Below are 12,080 nucleotides of genomic sequence, written 5' to 3'. Positions count from 1 at the left end.
AATAGTATATGAAATCGCGTTCATAAACTCTTTCCGGATAAAAAATACTATTGTACGGAATTGTTGGGTATAATATGCGTTCTTTGTGCTGAAGGAGCAAAGACCGATGAAGAGGAAGGAGGGCCCTGCTGCGAGAGGGATCCTCCCAAGTGCACCCATCACCGAAGTGCATTCATCGCGTGGGTGTCTAAGAAGGCGCCGACGCCTGGACCCTCCATCCACAAGCCCATACACCCGGGGCAGGGAAGAAGAGAGAGGCCGCGCTGCCACGGGTGAGGGAGGCTGCCTCCAGGGCGGGACATGTATTTGGTCACCGTAGTATTTCAACCGCTACTGAGAATGAATTAGCAAACCGAAAAGTCCCCATCACCACTACTTGCATGACAAAACCCAGCATCGTGTATTGTTGATGGGCTAACCGCGTACTGGTATTATTGGTTCTTGCGCCCTAAGCTAAGAAAATTGTTTTCGAAGCGCCAGAGTTTGTCTTCCTTCAGCTGCTGTTCTTCTATTGACTGCAACAGCTACAGTGATAATATCGTCCACCAATTACCGCAATCTTGAAATCAAGACCCATAAAGAAGCTCTAAAAAAGAAGTGCCTCAATATATAGGACATGATATAAGGTAGAGTATGATGCATCGTCCTAAGAGGCGTGACTGGTGCCCAAGCATCGTGGTGGCTCAGTTGTTATAACAGTCGGCTGCTGACCCGAAAGACACTAGTTCGATCCCGGCTGCAGCGGCCGAAGTTCAAGGGAGGCGAAATTTTATGAGGCCCGTGTACTGCGCGGTTTCAGTGCACGTTAAAGAACCTCAGGTGGTCGAAATTTCCGGAGCCCTTCACTGTGCTGTCCCTCATAGCCTCAGTCACTTTTGGGCATTAAACCCCAATAAACCAATAAACCAGATGGAACCAGTTGCCACTCCAGCTCTAACCGGGTATTCCCACTTTTGGGCTCGTCGTGACTCGTGGTGCACAATTAGTGCACTGTACCAAGGTTCAGACCAGTCCCGTGTGCTGTGCAATGTCAGTGCACGCTAAAAAACCCCAGGTGGCCAAAATTTCCGGAGCCCTTCACTACAGCGTCCCTGATAGTCTGAGTCGCTTTAGGATGTTAAGCACCCCATAAACTAAACCAAACTTCCTGAACTGAACCGTTGCTGTTGCCGTATGGGAAAATATCGTGCCCTTATGCCTAGAGTGTTGGTATGGCAATGCTTTAATTTTTCCAGTTAGATGACAACGAATTTATGCTTCAGTTGCTCTGACATTCAGTACCTTAGTTGCAGTAGGTAACGTATCCCCATATTTGTGATTCATGAGGAAAGTGCGCAATAGGTACAATGGATATTGGTAAACTGCCATTCGTGTTCTGAGAGAACCTGCCAAGTTCGCTCCACCTCATTCTTATTTTTCTTGTTATTTCGCTCCTGTGATTCGCATCTGCGCTCACTACCTGCCCTAAGTAGACTTGTTCCCCTGTCACTTGCAGTTTGGTGTTTTGACTAGGGGGCGACTGGTGTTTTGACTAGGGGGCGAGTTCAGGTGGGCGGATGAGGTGGTTTGTGGGGACGGCACGGCTGCATCTGGCACAGGACAGGGTTAATTGGAGAGATATGGGAGAGGCCTTTGCCCTGCAGCGGGCGTAGTCAGGCTGATGACGATGATGAGGTGCAGTGGTTTGAGAAAAGCAGACATTGCGAGCGCCAAAGTGGCGAGTGATGCCTCTCTGCACCGACGACTTTGTTTAACTTAAAAATACCTTGAGAGGATATGTGCTTTCGGTGCATTTTCAGCCCTCTTAGGCTCCAGGAGGGGCCAAATTTGGAATGCGTTCCAGCTTTCAGGTTGAAGATCCTGCCTATGTTCGCTCGTATGCTGCAATGTGTTTCCTTTTCTTCCTAGAAATTTGGTTATGTTACTGTTCCACTACAGGCTGGAAATTGCATATTGCTCTCGCGAAAATTTTTTCGAATCAGAAGTTGGCAGTAATCATCAGTAAGAGTTTAGATATGCTTCTGTACCACGCACCTTTATTTGGACGCAGTATCTCGCTACATTCTATTCACCTCCTAAATGGTCAAGTGGCATCTTTCGCTTTTCTAATAACTGGCTGTGTTCCCAGCTGTTCTTGCAATGTATATAAGGATAAAACTTCAAAAAGTTATTCACACTGGGCTACAGTCCGCAGACTTGTGTTACTCCATTTGAAAATCATAACAGTAAAGGAAATTAGCTTTTTAATGTCCGACTTCATTAAATGAGTCATTCATAAATACTTTAGAACTTATAACTTGTTCTTGTGATTGGCTTCTTGTTTACGTGATAGAAAAGTTTCAGATATGGACTACATTTCTGACGTGGAGGAATTCTGGGCCGAGCTTCAATGCCAACTTGTTGTATCTGGCTGTAATAGCGAGATTAAAGTCGACTGCTGCTGCTCTTCCCAGGTTGCCCTTCCCGAGCAACCTCAAGGACACGGACAGCGGCTTCGGGCAGATAATCTTGGGATAGAAGGTTTTAGTGCTGGTGCACTAAAAGCGAAGTTTTTTTCATTTCAGCTGCTCTTTCTCCGCCACTTACCCGGCTTCGTCGAACTTTGCTTCCTTACAAAGACATGTAAGACCCTTTCCAACGATTCTCCTTGCGCAGTTCAGCCGGAGCTGGAGCCGGTCGTGCGGAATAACTGCGTCGCGCCTGGACGAAGTTCACAAGCGAGCCATTCCAGGGCTACTGCGCGCTGGTAAGCTATCTTCGCTCAGATAATTGGTGTCGAGTTTAATTTTTTAGGCACTGTGGCGACCAAATATTCTGGGTCGTTGACCCCAACTTGTGGGAAGTGATTATCCCTGCGATAAAATGGCTATGAACTGATGTCCCGAGTCATCAAGGGAAAGAGTTTATGAACACTATTGTAAGATTTGACTACAACAATGAATAAATCCGTACATCTCCCGTCGGCAGTCTTTAAAGGGAAACTGCATAGGTTTTAGAAATCAACGAGCTTAAGAGGGTCGAATGTGTGAAACTTGCAGATAAAGCATGCGAAGTCTTTTTGGGCTAGCACTTTAAGTAGTAAAATAATCACCGATTAAAATCCGGACGACCTTCAAGCTTCACGCAGCGCACAACGCCAATTGGGGGGCGCACGAAGAGGTCATCGAAGGTATACCGGTACATTTCCAACGCACAAACGGCCGCTTTGAAGGAAAAAACCAAGGCCACCAAAGGCAAACCCTGCCGAGAGTTGTTTGACAGCGTCTAATGAGTCAGGGTAGGGTGTGGCTGACGACAGCGATAATTTGAAATCCTACCTTCCGTGACGTCACGCTGAATTTCCCTGCGCTCCTCTGGTGCATTGAGGAGAAGCGCAAAATTCAATCGTCGATTACGTCACTATTTGAAATGCGAGTGAAAAAACACTTAGCATGCCTTACCTACAGCCTACATGCCTTACCTATAGATATGAATCCTTGAATATCGCGAAATTCTCAAAAAGTGCTGCAGCTGCCCTTTAAGACCTGCTCGCCTTATGACTGCCGAGGCGAGGCATGGCGCTCAGTTTACTGGGATATCGGAGGCCACGAAAAGCGTTTGCAGTGAATCCAGCACGGCAGTCTGTAGCGCGAGAGCATTCTCGATAGCTACAAATGCGTGTGTGCAGAGTAACTTTAGGTGGTTCCTGGGAGGCGGTTCGCCACAAGCCTGGAACTGTTGCAGTCAGTTTGATAGCCGTCTAGCTGGCTTAAAAGCGATTTCACAAGGTGTGGCGCCACTCTGGGGAGTGGCGAAAATTTATCTGCTCCCTGTTGATAATAAACGCACTTGAGAGACGCAGGTGCGGTCTGGTTCCGCAAGGAGCCAGCTGCGCGTGCGAATTGACAAATGTGTGCGTGCTTGGCAGCTACCGCCATCTGTCGCATGAGCCTCTCACTAACTAGAACTGCTCATGCGCAGTAGGGGAGCTTGAGGAGAAGAGGCACACATGCACAAAATGAGTAAAACACGTTTTTGGGCAAGTTGGTAACATTCTTGATTCATTTTGAAGCGAAGAAGAACGAACACACGTAGAAGGAACACACAAAAAACACGGACGAACGCTGCACTCACAACTGGTTTACTGCGAAAAGATTTCGAGCTTAAAATGGCTCACGCATCTGCGCACTACAGAAAGAGAACCGAAACAAACACGTGCCAAGAAATAACATCTTATCATAATGCCGCAAAAAGGTTGAATTCCGAAGCGCACAAAAAAACGGATGCATCACTAATGCAGCAATCTGCTTTTTCCTTTATGTGAAAGGCCTCCAGGAGTTCACGTGCCGTTTTATACTTGCTTCTGCTTCTTCGCTGCAATATGAATAAAAAAAGCACAAAATGACATTGTGGAATAGATGGACCCTGCTCAGCTTTTGTCATTTCCTGAAATGTTGCCAATGAACCCATGTTGCATTATTGTTAACTGCAATGCTTTTGGAGTGATCAGCAGGACAGATATTGCTGTGTTGATATTTGAACATGAAGACATTGCTTATCACGTTCGCACGTAAGCCTCCAATAAGTTTGAATGTGCTCATGCACATGATATTTGAGCTTTTATCACGTTCCCACTGATGCTCCCAATAAGTTTCGAAATCCTCGTGCACTTGAAATGCGATTTTACCGACGGGTTGGCATTGTCGCTGGCGTACATTTGCTGCTAAAAGCGCAGGGTTTTTAAGTATGATGCTTCACACTGCAACTCTCACTTCGCTTGCACTTGGAGGCTCCTGGCGCTCCTCTGGAAGCGGTACGAGCTCCTTCTGAGGTGCATGAGATGGTGCAGCTTGACGACACCACAGGTGCATTCCTAAGACCGGTTGTACTGTCCGCTTCTGGATAAAGTTAGTAAATCTGTTTTTGGATCAATCCCAGCTGCTAATTAGCTCGATGTGCACTTCGCCTCTGCAGCGGAGTTATCGGCGCATTGGATGTGGCACCACGTCGGAGGCTGCCAGGAAGTCGGATCCAGGACCATCCTGGCCACAGCTCCGGAGCCTCTGGGTAGCCCAGGAAGGTTGGCACAAATCAGTCTCTCTGCTACCTTCCTACGTATCTTGAACCCACGGAGTAAACAAATGAAAAACTTATGTGTGGCATTCGGGGACTCCACACTGGGGCGCCCAGAAGGGCACTGAACGCAGGCCATTTAGCTGAGGTGCCCTTGGGCTACCTTCACTCGTTCAGGCCCGCAGGTACCGGCTCGGAATGATGGTGTCGGACTTCGTTACGAACAAAACTGTTCCGTAGATTTATTTTACATTTTTAAATGAGTGCCTCTGCAGCAGAGTAACAGAGCATCAGCCCGTTAAATACACTTCGTATTCCTTAGATCCCCGGCTGGGGAATAAAGTTTTGTGAACGATGTCCAATCGGGGATGGCGTTGACAGTTGGGGAACCTCGTGCCCTGCTGATGCACTCTCGCAGCTCGGTAGACTGACGTGTGGGATAAGGGTAGGGGATTTTCTAGGGATCTAAAGGTCTGTAAAACTCTAAATAATTATGCAATATGAAATTGTGCCTGCCTCTCTCGACCATGGGCTCACAAGCCGAACGCGAGAACCATTGAGCCATAGGGGCGTGCTATCACGAATCAGTACTAAGCTGTAGCAGTTAGTACCGGGGTTCGGCTGTTGACCGTGAGCTCGCTATTTCCATCGTAGCATCTCACTGAAAGTGAAATTGAAAAACGCCTGAGTAGGAAGATTTCAGAGCATCTTTAGCATCTTGTGCTGAGCACCAGCACCTGTTACCTTATTTGCGCGAATATATACTGCGTAAACGGCACAAGTTATTACCGATTACATGCGCTGCGTTCGTATTCTCTCAGTGATGCCAGATTCGGCTCTTTCCTCATTTCTTCCTGCACTAGAACTGAGTTCTGAGAGGAACATGTACTGTACAGTCTCATGTACTGTACGATATCATGGCACGTTAATGAACCCCAGGTGCTCAAAATTTTCGGAGCCCATCACTATGGCGTCCCTCATAGCCTGTGTTGTTTATACACGCGAAGCGACATATAAAAATTTCTCCAAAATACAAATCATAAGCGCCAACAGCTGATCCACACTTGTTCTGAGATTATGTAGAAATGGAGACGGCTTGATTGATCACGATACAACTGGGCATTGTCTCGTGGTGGCATTTGATAACTTTGTGGACAAAATCCCACCTGCTGGCTCTCTGAAGCCTTAATTTCAAATTGCATAATGACGTGGGCTGACGCAACATTCTCCATGCGCAGGCCGCCAGGCGTCCAAGCACATCGGGTCGCACGAAATTCCTTCGTCGCGTCGCGAGTGAAGAATCGCGGCGCCAGTCCCACGCCGCACCGTTCTTTTCACTACGCGGTGTCATTGTCGAGCGAAGCGACTACTGGCGTGGCATGTTGGTGAGAGCAGTGTTCAGTCTAGCATGTTCGAACGTTTCAACGGGAATCGGACTTTGAGGTGCAAAAACGCCCACGCAGTGGGATTTTTGGGGAACTTTTTTATAGTAACCAACACATTCAAGTCATAAATGCGCAATGTAATCTGCCTGACCGCGGTGACTCAATGGTGACAGCGCTCGGCTGCTGACCCGAAAGACGCGGGTTCGATCCCGGCCGTGGCGGCTGAATTTCGATGAAGGCGAAATTCTAGAGGCCCGTGTACTGCGCGATGTCAGCGCACGCTAAAGAACCCCGGGTGGTCGAAATTTTCGAAGCCCTTCACTGCGGCGTCCCTCATAGCCTGAGTTGCTTTGGGACGTTAAACCCCAATAAACGTAATGTAATTTGAAAAAGGGAGTGAGAATTAGGGAAGATTCAGTGGTTGTGTTCGATTGCCCTTTCTCCACTTGCTTATTCGTGGCTGATGATGATGATGAAAACGTTTGTTAAAGCCACAATTCCGTAGTTGAAGGGAAGGCTGATCGGGTCCCTAGTCCAGGACGCCGTTGGTGAAAGCCGCTGCCCGTGCTCTGGCGACGAGGGCTCGTTGTTCCTCGAGGTCCGAGCTGGACAGGGCCGCCTCCCAGTTCTCCCGCGTTGGCTGATTTATGATGTCAATGCTGTCATTTTTCTGACAAGCCCATACCATGTGGTACAAGTTTACCTTCTGGCCACAAAATTTGCACTCTGCCGAAAAGGACTCGAGCTCAATGGCGTGAAGCGTATATTGATTGATTTACATACCCTAAAGCCAAGTTGCCTATAAAGCACAAGTATAAAGCTCTGCACACAAAATGAGACAGCAGCAACACATGTTCAAAACATGCTAAAAGGAGGTAAAAAAATCCCGCTGCGGGTGATCTTCCGAGCGCTCCACTACTGGATCCCTCGTTGACGTTCGGCTCTTCGCTTATGCGTAACGTCTATTCAAAATTGTCAGAATCTCAGAGGGTGACAAGTGTGACAAAAAGTGATTCCTTTTGAGTCAATGGCAATATACAGAGTAGAACACCTGGACTATATCTCCAGCTTTCATAGAGAAAAAAAAAGTGTATATTGGAATATTGTAAGGTACTGTTATCGAAATATTGATGGCGATGCTTGATTCTTCCGATGTTGTTTTTCCATTGCTTACATCGAGTATTTAACACTGCCAAAAAAGGGAAACGAGTGCATTTTCGATCATAGCAAAAACATTATTAGCGGAAATGCAAGCCTCCTGACGGGAGATCTGCAGACATATTTTTACAGAGATACCCTTCAAAATAAGAAAACATTATGCTTATCACCTCTTTCCTATTTAAAAGGCCGCCGCGGTGGCTGAGTGGTATGGTGCTGGCTGCTGACCCAAAAGACGCGGGTTCGATTCCGGCCGCGGCGGCTGGAATTTCTTTGGAGGAGAAATTCTAGAGGCCCGTGTACTGGGCGATGTCAGTGCACGTTAAAGAACCCCAGGTGGTTGAAATTTCCGGAGCCCTTCACTATGGTGTCCCTCATAGCCTGAGTGGCTTTTGGATGTTAAACACCCATAAACCATACACCAAACCGTTTCTTTGTTCTCAGTAAAAACGACTCTGTGGCTCTTTCTAGGTACAATGGAGTTTGTCCTGGAGCAAAAGACATGTTTTGCTGGGGGCAAATTAAATGTAATAATTTTCCCGTCTCTCGAAGGTTCACTCTCCACATCTAAACGGGAAGAACTCCGTGTCTGTTTTTGAGTGAATGGTTGTGCATTGTGACCTCTGGGCTGCGCGCCCAATAAGGGGAGTCGATGAGCTGCAGTGTACTTCTATCAAGAGCAGGTTGTAACAAAATCTCTCTTTAAATGTGAAGATAGAGACTTTGCTAGCCGCTCGGCTACTTATCCAGATGATCCGGATTCATTCCCGGCCGCAGCAGCCGCGTTTAGGTGGAGGCGAAACGCAAGACTCCCATTTTCTGCGCGATGTCTCGCAGCCCATGTGTCACTTCAAAACATTAAAGGAAAACTGTAGAGGTTTCAGAATTAGACGTACATAAAGGGGTCTAATCCATGAAACTAGCACACAAAACAGGTGAAGTCCTTTTAGGCTAACAGTTGAAGTGTTCACATAATCGCCAATTAAAATCACAGCGGCTTTCCAGCTTCAACGCAGCGCACAGAGCCTAGGAAGGGGGGGGGGGGGGGGGAGCTTTATAACGTCATCTATAGTTCCGGTACACTTCCAAAGCTCAAACGCTTGTTTCGAAGGGAAAAACACCAATGCCCGTAAACACGTAAGCCCGTGGAGCGTGGTTTGTCAGCATCCAACAGCGCACGGCAGGGTGAGGTTGACGGAAGCGGAAGTTTGAAATCTTGCCATCCTTGACGTCACACCTCTCTTCTCCGTACTGTACTGGGGCTGTACGGAGAAGCCTAGCATTTATTTCGTTAATTACCCTGTCGTTTCAAATGCCAGCGCAAACATTCTTGGCATGCATTACCTACAACCTGTATGGATTTGAATCCTTGAATATTGGGGAATTTTGAAAAAGTGTTGCAGTTGCCCTTTAAGCCCCAGAGTCCGTTCGAATGCGGTAATGTTCAATTTCACCTCCATGTAATAATGCTAGTTACCAAATATGGAGTGAGGTGAATGAGCGGCACATGACCTTGTCTTATTTCTGTAAGCCTCGCGCGGTGTATTATCTCATATATCTTCTTATTACGTGCAAACGGTATGTATTTGTGCAATCGAAGTCACTCGCAGACGATTCTATAAGACGTCCTTCAGGCAGGTTGAGGCAGTATAAGCGCGTTGTCTGAAGCGTTTCTAATCATGTCGGCCGCTCTCAGGTTGGGTCCTACAACCGAGAGCGAAGATAGCCGTCGGCGCTTCCTAGTGTCTCTTTTGTTTTTCGGACCCTGTTTCGCCCCTCGAATTTATAGTTGGGAGGATCTGCCTGCCTGTCTGCTTTGTACAGGCGGGCAAGAATAAAGAATGCGTGACTTAAGGCAGAATGGCGGCGCCGGACTGCTCCGCCGCGCTACCTAACAAGGTCGGCGGGAACTGCGCGGCTCTGAAAGCGCAGAGAAGGAGCCAGCCGTGGAGCCCTTTCTTGCACCAGCCCTAGCATTATGACGCTTCGAACGAGCGATTACGAGACGAGGGCTCCACGGCTGGCTCTCTCTCAGCGCATGCAGAGCCCCATAGTTCCCGCCAGCTAATCCAGGCGACTCTCAACATATCTCACTTGGTTTCGCGGGACTGTTCCACTTAGTGTTTTTAAGCATGAAATGCTTCTAGCTCCCATTGTCGGCAGTGTGCTGACGTCACGCCGAGACCGAGAACCAACATCCGGGCACTGATTTCCACTCATCCGGGCACTGAATTCCACTCAACCGGGCACTGAAACGAGAACATCCAGGCACCGTATGAGATTTAACGAGATTCAACGAGACTCTCTAAGCCCTCCTACGGGACCGGCATACAAGCGCGGGTTGCTCTCCAAGCGAGTCAGAAAAAATAACTGCTACCAGTGTCTTCTCAATGTTCATCAAGATATCACTCGAGCTGTGCATTTGATAATGCACGGAATTATAATTTCCGATTTTTAATAACGCGTGCAAAAAGCACATACATGCCACGATACACTTCGTTGTCATACGTGATCTGTTAGGGGCTTTGAGAGAATGCCGCTTAGAGAAAGAGGGGAGGTCCAGGGCGAGAAGGGCTTTCGGCGGAAAACTGCTTTCGCTCCCTCCCCAAGGATGGCGCTACGGTCCTACACTCACGCGTGTAAAAGTCCGGCAGCTGGGCCTTTAGCACATGCCAGTTTCCCCCTCTGGCAGGCTATACAGAGCGTATACACGCTCGCGGAGTATTCGAACGCACTGCATATACATTCGTGTCAGGCCTGCGTCTCGTCGTGTCCGCGTACGCTTCTGCATCGTCCTGTATTTCAATGCCGCCACCGTCACAGCTGCTTAAGCCGAGCAATGAAGCCCGAAAAACGACAGGTCGGAAGCGTCTTGCTCGAAGCGATCGCTTTGCGAGTGATACGCCAAAGAAGAAGACTGCTCGCCCCTGCCCTGCCAACAACGAACACTAAACCCATTTCAAGATTTGGCTAGTACCATCTACAAGCAATGTGTTATGCCCGTAAACATTTCATGCTTACTCTACTCTCGGTTACGGGAGAGGCAGAGATTTTTTAAAAGCTTGATTAGATTAGCACACCTGATATATAGGCTCATCTGGAGTGTTCATAATGGCAGTAAGACGTCACCTGTCCATGTGGTCCTCTTCCCGCAGTCGGTGCCATCTGAGCTCTGCACGAGAACGGCACAGAGAGCCGTTCTGCAACATCGACGCGTGCCAACCAGCAGGCAGCAGCCCAAAACCAGCAGCCTTTGGTTAATGAGCGCTGGCGTTTTCCAGGGTATGACGCAGGACAAGAAACGTGCATCGTGGACATGCTCGGGAACACGTGCACTGTTGGGATAAGAAGCCCGTTTGCCTTAGGCGGTGTGGGCTGGGCAACATTTCTCCTTTTTCTCTGCCATTACTAATATATGTTGGGATAAGAGGAATTCCAGCATATCCTTTTGAGGGAGTTAACGGTTTTCTTCATTTCTAAACAGTAATTCGAGGAAGCAGCGCACTCCTTTTGGTGGTATTGATGTGATTGCTCCAGTTGAACACTTCCATTGAAGGATGGGTCGCTGCTGTGTAAAGTATTTCCACTGTTATTCCAATGTCTATCAACTGCCGATTTAGCCCCTGTTGGGAGGCGTGTGGGGTAAAAGGACTCCTAGGGAAGCAATGCTCTATCTAACATGGAGTTGTCTTGCAGTTGTCTTGGCAAGTTGTTTTGCAGTTTCCGTTATCGACGACGAAGCCTTCCATGCTTTACGCCTACTGAGGGCGTTTGCGCAGAAAATAGAAATGAAGAAAAAAGGAAGTCCAAGCCAAGAGCGCTCGCTTCCTGCTTTCTTCACATAACGTTTTAAGTATCACGCTGTTTCCTCAGCGAAGAAAAATCTGAAGCAAACCTCACTAGGTGAACTCTGAGTGCAATGAAGAGAAGCAGAGATACAGTGTCGCCCGCTTCATCCGTTCCCCTTTGGGCGCAGGCGGTCCTCCGTGAAGGCAGCACGTGCCTGGCAGCCTGGCACAAGCGGTCAGCCGAAGGTGAGGGCCGGTTCCGCTCCTGTCTTAAACACGAAGTGAATCCCTTGGAAACATGTACGCAGCCTCCTATACATTTCGTCTTGTCCCGCGTGTGTGGTTTCCCCATGTCTGTCGTATAAGAGCAGCAGGAAGGACCGAAGTGTTTTTGTCAATGACGCTCAAGGAGGCTTTAAAAGACATCGCTGTACACACCTGCGAATAGGTGTTCCAAGCTGCAGGATGCTGGTTAGGACAATTTTAAATGGGCGCCGGCCGTCTTCTGTGACTCTTTTGCAGTGCAAAAAGGCTATGTCGAAAAAATCGGGAGAAACTGGGGGGAGAAACTGGGCATGATTTTCTGACACGGCTTGTTCAACCGAGTTCACATAGGAATTAAAATCGCTGAATATTACTGAAAGGAGCAGTGGGAAGCTGCCCTACGCGAGAGGCCCACCCATCCTAGGACCTCTCT

At 48.2% G+C, this 12,080-nt stretch overlaps 1 protein-coding gene across 1 annotated transcript in view; it reads left to right on the top strand.

The window, feature by feature from the left end:
- Nucleotides 1–227: 227 nt before the first annotated feature.
- LOC149348053 (uncharacterized) overlaps nucleotides 228–12,080 on the top strand; it is a 28,651-nt gene continuing 16,798 nt past the window's right edge. Inside the window, exons 1-6 of the mRNA XM_089587890.1 lie at nucleotides 228–272; nucleotides 2,656–2,746; nucleotides 4,954–5,059; nucleotides 6,291–6,396; nucleotides 10,751–10,851; nucleotides 11,572–11,629. Of these exons, the coding sequence (XP_089444016.1) occupies nucleotides 4,974–5,059; nucleotides 6,291–6,396; nucleotides 10,751–10,851; nucleotides 11,572–11,629 (351 nt within the window). The 5' untranslated portion in view covers nucleotides 228–272; nucleotides 2,656–2,746; nucleotides 4,954–4,973. The remainder of the gene's footprint in view (nucleotides 273–2,655; nucleotides 2,747–4,953; nucleotides 5,060–6,290; nucleotides 6,397–10,750; nucleotides 10,852–11,571; nucleotides 11,630–12,080) is intronic.

The sequence above is a fragment of the Amblyomma mixtum genome, chromosome 4 (genome assembly GCF_055824585.1).
Source record: "Amblyomma mixtum isolate Tamu chromosome 4, ASM5582458v1, whole genome shotgun sequence".
NCBI lineage: Eukaryota > Metazoa > Arthropoda > Arachnida > Ixodida > Ixodidae > Amblyomma > Amblyomma mixtum.
Note: the sequence above shows the minus strand (reverse complement) of the source record. Positions and strands in the feature narration are given on the sequence as shown.